The sequence below is a fragment of the Prionailurus bengalensis genome, chromosome A3, assembly GCF_016509475.1.
Source record: "Prionailurus bengalensis isolate Pbe53 chromosome A3, Fcat_Pben_1.1_paternal_pri, whole genome shotgun sequence".
NCBI classification, from domain to species: Eukaryota; Metazoa; Chordata; class Mammalia; order Carnivora; family Felidae; genus Prionailurus; species Prionailurus bengalensis.
In genome coordinates this window covers 73,263,590-73,278,636 of record NC_057354.1, presented here as the reverse complement: position 1 = coordinate 73,278,636, position 15,047 = coordinate 73,263,590, and the positions used below count along the sequence as shown (strand labels likewise).

At 45.4% G+C, this 15,047-nt stretch overlaps 1 protein-coding gene across 4 annotated transcripts in view; it reads right to left on the bottom strand.

Moving 5' to 3' along the window:
- The window catches only part of SPTBN1 (spectrin beta, non-erythrocytic 1), a 199,962-nt gene that overhangs the window by 108,831 nt on the left and 76,084 nt on the right, over positions 1-15,047 (bottom strand). For 2 of the 4 annotated variants that reach the window (XM_043603389.1, XM_043603390.1), the window contains exon 1: positions 4,039-4,605. The exons of the other annotated variants lie outside the window; for them this stretch is intronic. In XM_043603389.1, the coding sequence (XP_043459324.1) occupies positions 4,039-4,147 (109 nt within the window). In that variant the 5' untranslated portion in view covers positions 4,148-4,605. Of the gene's footprint in view, positions 1-4,038; positions 4,606-15,047 lie in introns of those variants that run through there. 4 annotated transcript variants of the gene reach the window in all.

Genomic DNA, 15,047 nt, shown 5'->3' with positions numbered 1-15,047 from the left:
AGAAGCCCAGCAATCTTCTTTCTCTAAGGTTTAAGGTATTATGCAAGACAAATATCTAGGTACCCTAACAAACTGGCAAGTTCTTAAAAACTTAAGACTAGCAATGCTCTTTCACTAAGAGAAGAAACCAGGACCACAAAAAAATATGAAGAAATGCAATAAGACAACTCTGAGATAGCAAGTAATAAACTGCTCTGTAGTTTTCTCTGTGTCGCACTGAAGACAAATGACTCCATAACTCCTTCTGGACACTGGGACACGTTCATTGAGCCAGAACAGCTAAGAAAAAGCACCTTTTCCAGAAATACCAAGTGCTAGATGTCAGGGTTAGGCTGCAAAGAAGGCAGAAGAAATTCATGTTGATGCTTTTCAACTAGATCCTGTCTTCATTACAACCCCACCGCCGGGGCCAAGAGAATCAGTGTTCTGGGAGGCAGGTAGGCAGGAGAGAGCAATCTGGTTAGGGTCCCCATTTCACAATGTAACCTCATTACTATTATTATTATTGTTGCAGAAATAAAATCAGTATCTAAAAGTCTAGGAAAAGAAACCTAGAGAACAACAATATGCAGCCTGAGCTCAGTAATGCCTGGAACCCTCGTCAAGCTATTTGATTGTCTTCTCATCTTTAAAATCTCCTAGGTGTGTTACGAAGACAAGATACCATATATAAAGCTCCTACTAACATGTCTGGGACACAGTAAGCACTCAATGAAATCTTTTTCCCACCAACCACAAGAGAGGAGACAAGAAGCTTTATGGAATAACTGGAATGTGAGCAGAGTCTTAAAAAATTATAGGAATGATTTGTGCACGTAAAATGAAGAGTGGGGCATTTAAGGCAAAAGGCAGACAATGAAGGCAAAACCTGGGGCTTGGTTTTATTAAGAGCTGCAAGCCTGCCTACCTGGAAGATTTGACTGGAATGTAAGAGGCAGAATATGAAGTATTTGGGGTTTGGGCCATTTGGGGAGGGTCCAATGCCAAGTTAAAGAGCCTGGCATTTAATTTACTTTCTAGGCACAAGCAACAGTTCCTGAGTAGAAGAGTAGCAATTCCTATAGGGAATTCAGCTGGCTGATTTGAAACTGAAGGAAAGGTATTATGAATCTGTTACTACAAACACATTTTTTTAAACATGTCAGGTTGAGTTTTTTGTTTTAGCATTTCTTTCTTATTTGAAAAAAAACTAACCCACCTTTAAAGACACATGATCAGGCTCTGAGGAAGGTGGTAACTTAATTTTGCAGATGAACAATTTCAAAAAGAGAGAGAATGCACTTTGGGTGTGTCTGTTAGGTGTGCTGGGTGTTGGTGGTTAACGTCTGAAGCCATCAGAGGCTGAAAGTCTGTTTCTTGTTTTACTTATACCAGGAACACCAGTGTGACAGATATCACTCTACATCTCAGACCCTTAAATCAGAGTGTAAATAAGTCACACTTATTTGCTTACTATCTAAGTAGACTAAACACATTTTAATATATTCCTTTAGCTACAACATCAAATCTCATCCCCTGGTCCCTCCTGAAATTTTTAGGATCAACTGAAAATATGCGAAGCCAGCAAAAATATCTCCTACGAAATCACAGTACCCTCAGAAATAAACATCTCAGGCATAAATGCTAAATGAATAAATTCATGTAAGAAGCATTTTAAAAAATCAATTCAAAAGACCAGTTTACCAATACTGGGTTATAACTGCTAGGAAGGATGATATTCAGAAGAATAAAAAACGGGGTTGTGGGGCAAGGAGCAGCTTTGGAGGCATGCATAAAATTAAATCAGATGATATAATCTATATACTATAAAAGATGTGATGATTGTAAGAACTACAAATACAAACTGGGGGTAGGAAAGGGAAAAAGTTTTAGCAAAAATTTTCCTAAAGTTGCTCACAATGCAATCAGTTCCACACACCCCTACTAAGGAGGATGCGATGTTTATAATTCTCCTGGGATCCACCATACTTGGAAGTTAATTCACCCTTTCTCAGTTCCTCAACATGGGTAGTTTTCTGTTATAGAAATACCAACACTCAACTTGTGTAACTCCTAAACCACAATATTCAGAAATAAGAAAGTTATCTGGTACTACATTAGGGAGCAAAAGTCATTAAAAAAAAAAAAAAGCCAGCAAACAAAATGTGAAGCCTACACCTTTTGAAGAGATTTCCTTGAGAAACAGTAATGAGCACCTGGTGATTTTGTTTTTTTTTTTTTTTTTTTAAATTTAAATTTTACTGTATCCTGGGAGGACAGTTTAAGACATTTCCTGTGTGTAAGCTCCACCCTTCTCAGTGAGCAGTTTTACAACCATCCTCAAACCTTTCAGATAACGGCCTTTTGTTATGGGTGGGCCTTTGAGGACACTGCTCCCCACACCTTCTTACATTTTCTCCTTGGTTTTGCATTTTTTTTCCCTGAGACTACAGGAGTGGGCTGATTGGATGTTGGTAATAGGTTTTCTGATCAAGGATCTGCCCGTTGGGTGCTTTCTCCTTAGCGGTGTGACACAATGAAGCAGGGAGACTTAGTCATGCTTACAGGAGGTGCATTCTGAATTCTTAAAACCTAAAACCATGGGGCTTCCAGCACAGACCCAGAAGATAACAGACACACCACCATTCCTCTCTTTAACATTTGCAAATGTCCCCTACCGCCCTGTTTCCCCAACCCAAATTTTCCCCAAAAGCAAATTCTACCTTCGAAGAGCTCAAGGGGAATGAAGCGAAGACACATAACCACTCCCTGGGGGGAATGGAGCTTCCTCTTAGCTAACTGCCCCAGGAATGCAGCACAGACTAGCAAATGTTTAAAATCACGTCCCGTTCTGCCTCTTGTTTTCCAGAAAAGTGTCATTACTGTCAACTATTTCACAAGACAAATAAACCTTTGAATGAAATATATCCTCCCTCCCCTTCCCAATGAAAACATTTTAGGATTGAGCTGCTTCCTTCCTTCCTCCTCCTCACAGGAACCACATTTGTGGCACTAAGAAGAGTTAAAATAAGAAACACACAGTGTGTAAAGGCCACTTTTTTCACAGCATTAGAACCATTCCTGGCCTACTACTGATTCCAGGGGCTCCCAAACGGAAAGAGTTCTGTTTTCAGTTATGAGTCCTTTTTCATGTACAAGCTCTGAGAAACCACCAGCCAGGCCTGCTGGTTGGGCAGGGACAGCCAAGGGCTGGAGGGGCCACCCCAGCAGCGGGCTGCAGGCCCATCATCCCACACACTGCTGCACACAGGTCCCTGCTCTCCATAAAAATATGTGCGGTAAAATACTGGATTCATTCAATTATTTCAGACTAATATAGACGCCAAGAAACCTATAATTGATCCAACTAATCCAACCCATAGCACTGGAATGACAATAACTGGCTTTCATTATAAATTACATAGCCTACTAAATTGATGGGAAGGTTCTCCCCAACACAATACATCAAAAGAGTTAAAATTAAGCTTCGGAATCAAAACTGTAATTTACCCAAGGCTTAAGAACAAAAAGACCACTCCCTCCTCCCTTTTGCTATTGTTCTACGGGACTGGGTGTCGAGCAGTGCACTTTACACCTTTAGGATTCCCAGAGGTAAGAGGCTGGGGGCGCTGGGAGACAGAGGCGACCCAGAATCTAATGCTTGCATACTAATAGGTCTATTAGCATTGATCTACTGAGCTGCAAAGATAGCTAAAAGGACCGAAAAGGTGTGTGCAGTGAGCAGCAGATACTGACAACCTAGAAAGCCAAAAGGATAGTGGGTTGAGGGCAGAGGGGAGGAGGGGGAGAGAGAGGGTGGGGGGGAAAGGGAGAGAGGGGGAGAGAGAATGGGACTCCAAATGGAGGCGTTTCTAGAGAGTGAGAAAGTGTCTCCTTTAAGGAGTGAATGGGGTGCTCACAGCCAACCAGAGGCTTCGGGGCTGGGCCAAACGGCGGCCCGTCTTCTTTAGGGTTACATACCATATGGCACAAATAAAACCTCGGAACCCCTGTAGGCACAGCCCCAGGGCAGGTCCGGCCTTTGGGACGGGGGCTTACCTTGTAGCTGCTTGAATCTGCCTTCCAGCTGGTTGTAGTTGTAAGGCACCTGCCCCGTGTAAGCTGGGGACAGCGGCCCAGAGATGCTAGACGTCCTCTGCAATTCCATTATGCCCGGCGTAACGCCCCGGCGGGCTGCACGGTGGAAATCCCACTCCGGCCCCCGCCTACCCCCATCCAACACACAGCAGCTTCCGCACGGCTTGGCTCCCGGCCCCTGTGAAAAGGGCTGGACCTCAGGCAAGCCCCATTCCGGTCTGAAAGTCCAGCAGGCTGATCTGATAGGAAGTTGGCTGCAGCAGAGTCCACCTTAGCCCGGCCAGGAGTTACCACTCACGCATCTAATTCCTTGTTGTTTTCCTTTCTTTTGTGGTTCTCGACTAGAAGCTTGAAATAAATTACCGAGGAGGGGCGGGAAGACGGAGGGAGGAAGAGAAGGAAGGTGCAAGTCCTACTTTAAAAATTTGTTTAAATATGGCCAATCCTAAGCATGCCCCGATCGCTGAGCCCAGGAGCTCGCGGGAGCAGTACACACACCTCCTCCTGGCTGCCCGCGGCGGCCGCCGGTTTGTAATTTAATCATGAGCCACTCTCCGTGCGCTGGGCGGTGATGTCACCTGATTAGCATAACAGCATTGTAGAGGAAACGCAGGCTGTACCACGAGGAGGGGCGCGGGGGACGCCGGCCGGCCGGCGTCCCCCCACCTACAGGCGGCCCGGGACGGCCCACGCCGCCTCTAAAGCCCCGGAGCCGCGGACCCTCGGGCCGGGCCCAGGACGCGCCCGTCGCAGTGGTACCTTCCCAAACAAAGCTGCTGGAATTACAATCTTTTGTTGAGAGCCTCGTGTAACGGAAAAGTCTCCGATTACTATCACATGAAAAGGAGGCAGCCCGGGAGGGTGAGGAGCCCCGCAGGTCGCTGGCCGGGGCGGTTCATCCACTCCTCAGCGTCAGTGGAGATAACGCGGCCACCAGGGCCGCGCACCTAGGTGCGCGCAGCGTCCCTACTGCGCGGGCGCCAACCACTCGGGGGCGGCCCGGCCGGCCACTGCGTACAAGTGAGACAAGGTCAGGGCCACAGCGAGGGGAAGTGTGAGTTCATCGCACCGAAGAATCTCCTCAATAGACTTCTGCGGCCATCACAAGATGTTTAGCGGGAGGTTTTCTGGTATAACACTGGCTCCGTAATACTAAGTCGATGCAGGATTTACGGGAGCACTGATTTGCAAAGCATTGTGGGAGAAAGGTACACAGGTATATACCTCAAGGATCCCTGACCTGAGGAGTTTACCAACCGATGGGGAGATTAAGAGACCAGAAATTATCTTCAAATCCTACTTTGATTTGTAAAATGAGACTCCTGAACTTTTGGGTTCTTCAAGATACTAAAACTCGCCTCCTTAACTTCTCCCACCGATCTCAACCAAAAAAAAAAAAAAAAAAATCTCATACAGAGACAGTAACAGTGGTCAAAATATATTTTGGGTAAATAACTGACCCTAGTTTTTTCTTCCCCCCACCCCAACCCCCTCTCCCCTAACTACAGACAGAAAACAAATCACAAATTTGGCTTTTCCACATGGAATGCTGCAGCAATACTCACTGAAGAAGGTAATTTCTTCCTAAGGGATTCCAATCTGCACTAAAGAGGTGGGCCTCCACTCCAGGTTTACTGTCCCCAGGTTTACAGTCCCCAGGGCACTGGTAATTCAAGCAACTGCATCCTGTCCAGGGCTAGAGTTAAAACAAACCTAAAGTTCAGCTAAGTGCTCAAATGAGCAACCCCCATTGCTGGTATCTACAGCACAAGGTTTTTAATACATCCAGTGTCAACCTTTAGCTTTCTAAAGCCAGGTCCAGGATTTGAAAGCATTTCTCATCATGCAGGATGCTGACAGGAATGTGGGGTTACTGGAAGAAGCACTGGACTAGGATTCCAAGACCTGAGCTTCTAGTCCTGGCCAAGCCTCTTAATCGCCTATGACCTTAGAAGAAACCTGGATTCTTTCTAAACCTCCCCTGTCAGACAGAGATAATTAATGCCTACCTTTACAAGGTCAATGAGGGAATGATGTAAAAATACCCTGACAATGATGATACCATTCAAATAGAAGTGTATTTTTCAAAATACACCTTTTGCATATTTTGCCCACGTATCACATCAAAGCTACAGAAAGTTGAATGGAGAATTTTCTCAATTACAATTTTAACAGGTCCTTCTTCACTATTTCATACATTATATATTAACATTAAATATACTTCACTATTAAATATGAAATTTTAAGTCTCTTAAGTGTCCAGCTGTGGGCAGAGACAAGGAGACTGCAAAGTGCTTGCCAATTAACAATGCTTTATTTTTAATCTTTAAGCCACTTAGTGAATAGAGTATGAGTCACCACTCTTCGAGACTCCCTTTCAGCTCCCTCTGGTATGGGGAAGTAGGTGAAATGAGCTTTCTAATCAGCCAGGTTACATACTAGGTGATGGGGGTAGAGGCTGGGACTAATGTAGCCACACTCAGTAGTAAAGAGCAGACTCCAAACAAGCCAGGCAGAGTGAATACATGCCAAGTAAGGAAGGTTTTGAGGCTGGTGAAGGGTTTAATAGCCCTGCAGGGGCAAGAGGTGAGAAGTGGGAATCTATCTGGTATGATGGGGCAGGAGAAGAAGAGGACACAACCCTGATGATTCATCTGGCCACCTCCAACTCAGCAGTGGGGTGGAGGTAAAGGAAGGCCAGAGTCACTCGTTCTTTATTCCATTCAGCATTTACTGGACTGCCAACCTTGTGCAAGGAACAATGCCCAGTGGAGGTTTCAGAGATGACTGGGAGATGGGAGAGTTTCTGGCCAAGAGGATGGGACAGATACACAAACAGTCTGATAGCAGAAGAACAGACAGGGGCTAAAGAAGGGGAGCTACAAGAGTTCAGAGGACAAGGGAGACACAACTGCCTAGGAAGACAGGTAGAAACAACTCTAGGAGGGATTGGCATTGTGATCAGAACCTGAAACACAGGTAAGACTGTCGATGGGTGGGATGAGGGGAGCCTCCTCTCCTAGTGTGGAAGGTGGGATGGGAAGCAACATAAAGACACCAACTGGGCTGTTCCAGGAATAGCACCAGCGAGTGTTACCATCTGACTGGAGCATAAGGGACTGTCAGACAGGAGGGAAGCCCTGAGGGAACTAAGCCTGAGCTGGGAACAGTTGGAGACATTTCAGCCAGAGGAAGACTGGGTCTGGGTTGGGCTCTCGGGAAGATTATTCTGGCAGTGGTCAGTTAGAATGGGTAGAAAGGAGAGAGACTAAAAGCAGCAAGGTCATTCAGGTGGTTACTGGAGTTCTCCAAGTCAAAGGACTAGTCAGTGTGAGGCAACAGACACAAAAAGGAATGGACTGATGCAAGAGTTAATCCATAGGACTCTCGCAACCAACTATACATACGTGGGAGGTTCAAAGGCTAGGGTTGCACAAGACTCCGGGGTTTTTAGAGCTGGTGGCCAGGTGTAGGGGAGGGCTGACCATTTCCTTCTGGTTATGCTCAATCTGAGTTACCTGCAAAACCTAGAGGTGACATGTCCGGAAATGGTCAAGGATGTGGAACGAGGGAAAGCTCAAGGCTGAGGAAAGAGGCCGGGCACAGGGAGAGATACTGTAGTAGGCTTACACCTGGGAAGGAATGTAAGAGGAAAGTGGCTGGGCAGAGAGCCCTGGGGAAAGCCAGGGGCTGTAAGCAAGAAGAAAAAACAGTGGAGATACCAAAAGAGCTATGGAATGAAAATCCAAGAGAAGAAAGAGATACTCAAGGAGGAAAGGGGGTAGGATGGCATCACACTGCAAACAGAAGGAACTAGAAGTCAGAGGAGATGTGGATTAATCCAGTATGGGAATGAGGAGGTCACTGGGGTATTAAAAGCTGAAGCAAGGTTACAGGGAGTTAGAGAATGAGGAGCAAAGGGAAGAACAACAAGAAGGTAGAGGTGGTAAACAGGAGCGACAGAACCAGGGGAAGGGGCTCTCGGTCAGGGTCCAGCTGAACACATCCTCTGTGCACAGGTTTCAGCCCTGAGTTGGCACAGGTAGGAAAAGGCCAGTGGGAAAATGGCTTGAAGTTATGGCTGGGGCAGTCAGCCGTAGCCAAGAGGAGAGATACCCTTAGCTTCTGAGGCAGAAGGGAAAGGATGAGGACATTCTGAGGAAGAAAAGAAGAAATGTAAAGGCGTTTACCCAATTCTAACTTAATAAAGCAAGAGGCCAGGGGTCTTACCCACATTTTATGGTGCTCTAAGAAGAATCCTGAAGACACTTACCGCAGAAACACACAGCATGTGAAAGGGAACACGAAGGGAGGCAAGATAGTTTTCAGAGTGCTCAGCAGTCAACCAAGCTTTCTGCAGAAACAGACCCTGTGATTTGGGGCTATCCCCTCAATCTTTTCTAATCCAAAAAACTAGTGTCCCTCAGCCGGGCCAGGGATATCAACACATGCAGCCAACTCTGATAAGAGCTGTACCTGCCTTCAAGTTGCACCAAGATTCCAGGGCGCAATGAAAGGTGGCCACAACTGACAGGCACAGTTAGCTATGGGGTCAAAGCAAATGAAACCTAAGCAACATGTACCTGCCATCCTTGTGGTGCCAGAATAGTATAACCAAGTCCCTATGGTTATCTGTGGACAGCACAAATTAGAAGTGCTGTGGTGTACTCAAAGACCCAGGTCCACAGTACTCAGGCTCACCCCATCTCCTGAGTGCCACGGAAAAGCCAAATAATTGCATGTGTGTCTAACCTTCCCTGGACCTCACCTAGAGATCAAATAGGTTGGAGTCTATGGTCATAAAAAATTCCTTCTAGTTCTCCATTTATTGGTGATAAATAATCTCCTCTCTCTTAGAGACTATTGTTGTAGTAGTAATTATCATCTATCTCCATATAAACGATTGGCCATAATAACAACAGTATCACATTACTACAGCACTCTGTAATTTACAAAATGCTTTCACATACATTTTCTCAAGTGACTAAACCTATGAAGTAGGTATTGTGTCCACTTTGCAGACAAGGCAACTAAGATTCAGAGACACTGTGCTTTGCCCAGGCCAGGAATAGGCACATTCCCTGCTAGTTCATGTGGAAGTTGCTACTTTGAGGGTTCTCTTGTTGTGAATGGGTTTTGTTTCTTTTCTCATACTTGGTAGACCTATACACTAAGATTCTGTATGACTTAGCATGAAGCATGTGAATGGGAACACTAAGAGAGGAGATTAAGCCTCTGTTGCAAGAGGTCTGAGAGGTTATGAAGTCTGAGAGGTTAAAAAAGAAAGAAAGAAAAAAAGATGACCGCTTTCCCTGCATCACAACAATCTCAAAAGGGTAAACTATGGAGTGTTCATTTCCTGAACATCTAAACATTAGCAGGATTGCAGTGCCTGGGAGAGGATGGCCAACAAGCTGTGATGGGATTTGTACACATTCAAGGACTTGAAAAACCTACCCAAGAGCTAGGAAAGAAGTGGTGGGAACAGGGAGGTCAGAATACAAGAAGGTTTCACATATAAACTGTTTTGCCAAGTTCTCTGCCGTTTCCCGATCTGCCTTTCCTTCATCTGGATAACAGCTGGACGACCACAGACAATTTCTCCTGAACGTTTCTTTATAGGAAATCAAAATACTACTACTAAAATAATCCTCCTCCACTGGTGTGGCCAGATAGAGAAGCAGGCTCCAAATCATGCCAGTGCATTTATGTTCCCAGGAGCTGAAGCTTACATGATCTGTCTCACCTCTCTGGCCCACCCACCCCCTTCTCCAACCAGCCTCCTGCCCACTCCTAATCTTGAATCCTTAACTGTGGGCATTCTTTCTCTGCCTCCTCTCTACTGTACAATGCCCAGAGAGCCTTCCGCCCCCCAATGACTGAGTTACCACTGTCCTTTCTCCCAAAGCCTGCCTCAGTATGTGTATTCTCAAAAGCCCAGTCCTTTTTCAAAGGGAACTGCACCATGTACCAGAAAGCTCATCAACTAACAAAAGCATACCACCACGAAATCCAGTCAAAAACAGAAAACAGAATTACCTGAGACCTTCTTCCCCTGCCCTCCCGAAAAGAACAATTTTCAGTAAGTCCCACTATAACAACACATATCTCTAACATTTCTGTGCCACTGCTAGCAAGCAGCCTGCCATGCTTCCAGAAGCTTCTCCTTTCTCCCCAGTGGCACCTCACATACAGGCCCACAGCCTGGGTTGCTGGAAGCAGTCAGCAGCACTTCCTCATGACCACATGGCTCCTGAAGATCAGGGCCTACACCACTCCTCAGTTTATTCCCAGAGCACCACCCACGGGGCATTTGGGTCAGGGTTTAGAGGAGGAAAGGTACTTAAAAAGAGACTTGGAATCTAGGAATCTGGCTCTGCTACTTTCTAAGCGTGTGATTCCCTGAGCCTGAAAAGTCAGCACAATAAGGGGGCCAACTTCAGAGAGTTGTCCTATAACTGAGATAAATGTCTGCAAAAGAGAAATGCCAGGAAGGCAGCCACACTGTCTGAGCAGCTATGATCACTAGTCTTTAAATTCTTCGTGGAGGAAATTTCAAAAAGTAATTCTACCCCACCTTTGGCCACCTGTTCGCCAAGGGGGCTGTTGTCTGGAGGGTGTTACAGGTTTCCTATGGAGTCACCGACCTCAAGGCCAGGGACCACAGTGGGCACCCCTCTGGATTTCTGGACAAGGACAATTCAGGATGGTAAGACTAGTCCTCAACTGGGGTGGTGCTCACAAACCTCATTCCCTTCTCTTTCACCCCATTTTGCATGGGGAAAGGCATATTCAAATGTGTTTTACAATATTCACTATGAAACAAGTTACAAAGGGCCTCTGTTTTTAGAAAGGCCAATGTTTATTTGAGGTGGGGCTATCAGATTTGATCCTTCAGGACTCAGAATACCTAGAAGAAAAATTAAAGGGAAGGCTAAAGGTATTTTTCATCTACACCAAGTGCTATCTCTGTTCCATGGAAGATATGCGTGTTTTTTTTTTCTCTCTCTCTACACACACACACACACACACACACACACACACACACACACACCTCCTGCAAAACTAGTTACACGGCTGCATTTGAAATACCAGGGCAAATCTAATTCCCATTTATATCCTTTTCCTGTTTCTTGTTCGGCTGGTCACAGCAGAATACAAAGTACCCGACATCTCTGCTGAGAAGGAGAAAAATGGCAAGTGACACTCAGTAACAAGCACCCAAGGTTCTGGGGAAGGAATGCAGTTTATTGAATCTTCTACCCCGGCCAAACCTTATCCCTGCATTCTTATCATGTCTGTTATCTGCACATGCAAAGCTTCCCTGTATGGGCAAAAGAATGCCCCAGTCCAGAGGCCCCACCTTTGGCAAACAGGTGTTGCTATGCCTGTGAATATAACACCAGCCAGAGCCAAGACTGGGCTCCTCTGCTACAGGCAGAGTGGTTCAAAGGGAAAGAACATCTGAGGAATGCAGCTGGGGCCAGGCCTGCTCTTGCCCAGAATTTTGGGTTCTGTTTCCCACTTCCAACATGGAAGGAAAAGGCTGACACACACAGGTGTTCAGAACCACTGGGCCAGAGTTTTACAAGGAAGCAGCTGGGACAGTGAGAAAATGCTGTTTCCTGGTAGCACAGCTCAAAGGAAAAAATTGGAAGAGAGGAGATACAAATCTATTCTTTGTGAAAACAGGCCAATGGACCCTGCCCTCAGATCTTTATACCCATGTTACATTCTCCAGAAGCTTACCATAGACTGGCTGCAATGAGAAAAGGTGAAAAGAGCAGGCTGAACAGGCACCCAAAGAGGGAAGGAGGAAGGAGTGGAGGGAGGCAAACCTCATCATCAAGGCAGAGGCCCCATACCTCCTGGTCCACAGAAAGTAAAAGTCAACCCATCTAACACATGTTTAGTCCCATCCAGGAACACAGGCCACTGGAGGGACCCACAAAGTTCTAAGATGTGATTTCTTCTCTGCAGACACTTTCATCCTCTGCAGACACTTTCATCCTAGCTGAGGAAATAGGACAGACGGATGGCAACAGACACACATAGACACACACACACACACAGGGCATGTAACAAATGAAGTCAGTGACAGTAACAGTTATAGTTACTGCAAGTACCATTCTGAATGGATCAACAATAGCATCTCTCTATTTGGCTGAGATAAAAACAGAGCAGAGTGGGGTTTCTCCCACATGAACACTCTCTGTGGCTATACTGTCTTATCTGCGATTTTAATGTGGCTCCTAGCCAAATCCCTGCCAACAAGTGCCAGAGTCACACAGGAGTGTAGGTTATTGTATTTGTTAATTAGGGGTCGGAGATACTATTTCTTCTTCTTTGAAAAACAGGTCCTGATTACCTCGTTGCAGGTCTATGGAACACTGTGTGCGGCCCTGGCATGTTAAAATGTGAAATATTTTAAGGGTGCAGTCATTTCTTCCTCCTCAGCACCCGAGCTTCTGCCAATCTCTCAATGAGATAACACAGCCTCCTTCCCACAGAACTTTGCTAGGTACAGGCCCTAAATAATTCATGGTCAGCCCAGTCACTCAGGAGTGCAAGGCCCGCCAGCTGCCATTAGCTAGGAGGCAGGCTCCAGGCTTACTGCAGAATTACCTATCAACTACCTCTGAGACCCTCTTTACAGAAGCAAACAACTCGTCCCACTTTTCTTCTCCCCATTTTTAACTAGGCACTTTCCCACTAGATAAAAGTGTAACTTTTACTCGAAAGAAGACAGATGGGGGTGGGAAGACAGTGATGCTCTGAAACAAATGCATGGTCAGGGTGTCATTTCTCCACTTGGGACACTGAGATGACACGGGTAAAGGACCAGACACTGTGCCTCACACAAGACAGATGCTCAATAAATGCCAATCCTCGTCCCTTTCTCCTACTTGTCTTTCTGCTCCAGCCAAGCTTGATTCACACTGCACCCTGTTTTGGGCTCTCCCATCTCCATGCCTCTGTTCTGGGTGCTCCCCTCTCCTCTGAAGTCAGTCTATCTATCCTTCTTCAAGCCAAGTTCAAAACTTCCCTCCTCCAGGAAGATTTCCCAGATTATCCCTGCTGAGATGATTGCTCCCGCTCTCAGAAACCCTATACCAGTACCGTCAGCACCCCCTTGTCTGGCACCTATCATGCACTACCTTAGAGTATTGCTTTTCTTGTGTACCAGTCTTATCAACCTAATTAAAATAATGGCAAGTGCATCCGTTACAGACCCGAGAGAAGTGAAAAATGGACTCTAGACTCAGCTTTTGTCACTGGCTGGCCTTGTGACCCTGAGCTGGTCCCTTGGCTTCTCCAATTTTCTCCCCCAAAACCACAAGATGTGAAATCGAAAAGCTCTACGGTCCTCTGGATGCAATGCTCTTGGAAATACATTACCACCTGTCTTAGGGCAGATTCAAGTCTTAGAATACCTTCACTCTATATCGCTAAGCCCAGTTTCCCCTAAGAGGCAGCTGTTAAATACCATTCAGTCATTTCAGAAGCCTGGACACCAAACAGAAGCCTGAACAGAGCAAGGGCTCTGTGAGGGAGGTGGCACTATATGGAGAACTGGAGAGCCTTCTCCACCTTATGGAACACCCCTTGGTTTACATGTCAATCCTTCATGAGGAGAACATGAGAGCCAAACTCCTAACAGGTATCAAGAAGGTCCTTTTCAAAATGTACCTACCTAAGCCAACCATCTCATTAATAGATAAGGAAAATGAGGCACAGAAAGGTATGCCCAGAGATACGAGGAAGTTAAAGTACACCTTCTGAAATCCTGCTGCCTTTCATTTCTAGGGCAAACCAAGAGCTGTGGACAGAGGAAGTAGCAGGCATTTCTCATGCCTCTTTGTCCGGGAAGTAGGCCCAGGACTCAAAATTAGAAAAGGCTCACCTTCGTCCACTCTCCCACTTCACCACCCAGCATCCAACACCATGGTGAAGCCAAGAGGCTCGTACTAAGTGGCAGATGACCCTTATTTTCCATGTTCTCTGATGCCCGGTGTGTCCCAGCACAGACAGAATAAAGACCCAGATGATGGTACTGACAGCTTCAATCTTACCTTTACAGACTAACACAGAATCAAATACACTGTCAGCCCCAATAAACTCTCTTGTCCAAAGACCCTTTCTCATTTTTCTGCACTGAACTTTTCTTTATTTTTCTTATGATATTCTGAGAGAAGAATTTACTCGGGAGGCGTTTTTTAAAAACATCTGAAAAATGGACTATTGATCAAAAGTAGAATTTTAATGACAGGGAAGGAATGAAGTGGGCTAAGAGAGAGACTAAGCTCTTTTCTAAAACCTGACATGCTCATCTATAACCACCTCTCCACTCATCTTTTATTACCATTTCTACTGCCCTCTTTCTTAATTACTACCTACCAGAAAAAAAAAAAAACAACACATAAATTGTGACCACGATGGCGCATTTCTCCACTCCACCTTATTTTTATAACATAATAAAAACTTCAGTAAAGGATGCAGAGAAATTGGAACACTTGTGCACTGTGGACAGGAATTTAAAATGGTAGAGGTGTTATGGAAAACAGCATGGAGGTTTCCTCAAAAAATTCAAAATAGAATTACATATGATGCAGCAATCCCACTTCTGGGTATCTATCCCAAAACAAAACAAAACCAAAACCTGAAAGCAGGATCTCAAAAAGAGATGATTTGCACACCCATGTTCAGTGCAGCATTATTCATAAGAGCCAAGATGTGGAAACAATGTAAATGTCCACTGATGAATGAATGGGTAAAGAAAATGTGGCATTTACACACAACAGACTATTATTCAGCCTTAAAAAAGAAAGCAATCATGTGACATGCCGCAACACAGATGAACCTTAAGGATGTCATGGTAAGTCATTATGAGGACATCATGAAAGAAGCCAATCACAGAAAGACAAGTACTGTATGATTCCACTTACATGTGGCATCTAGAGTAATCAAAC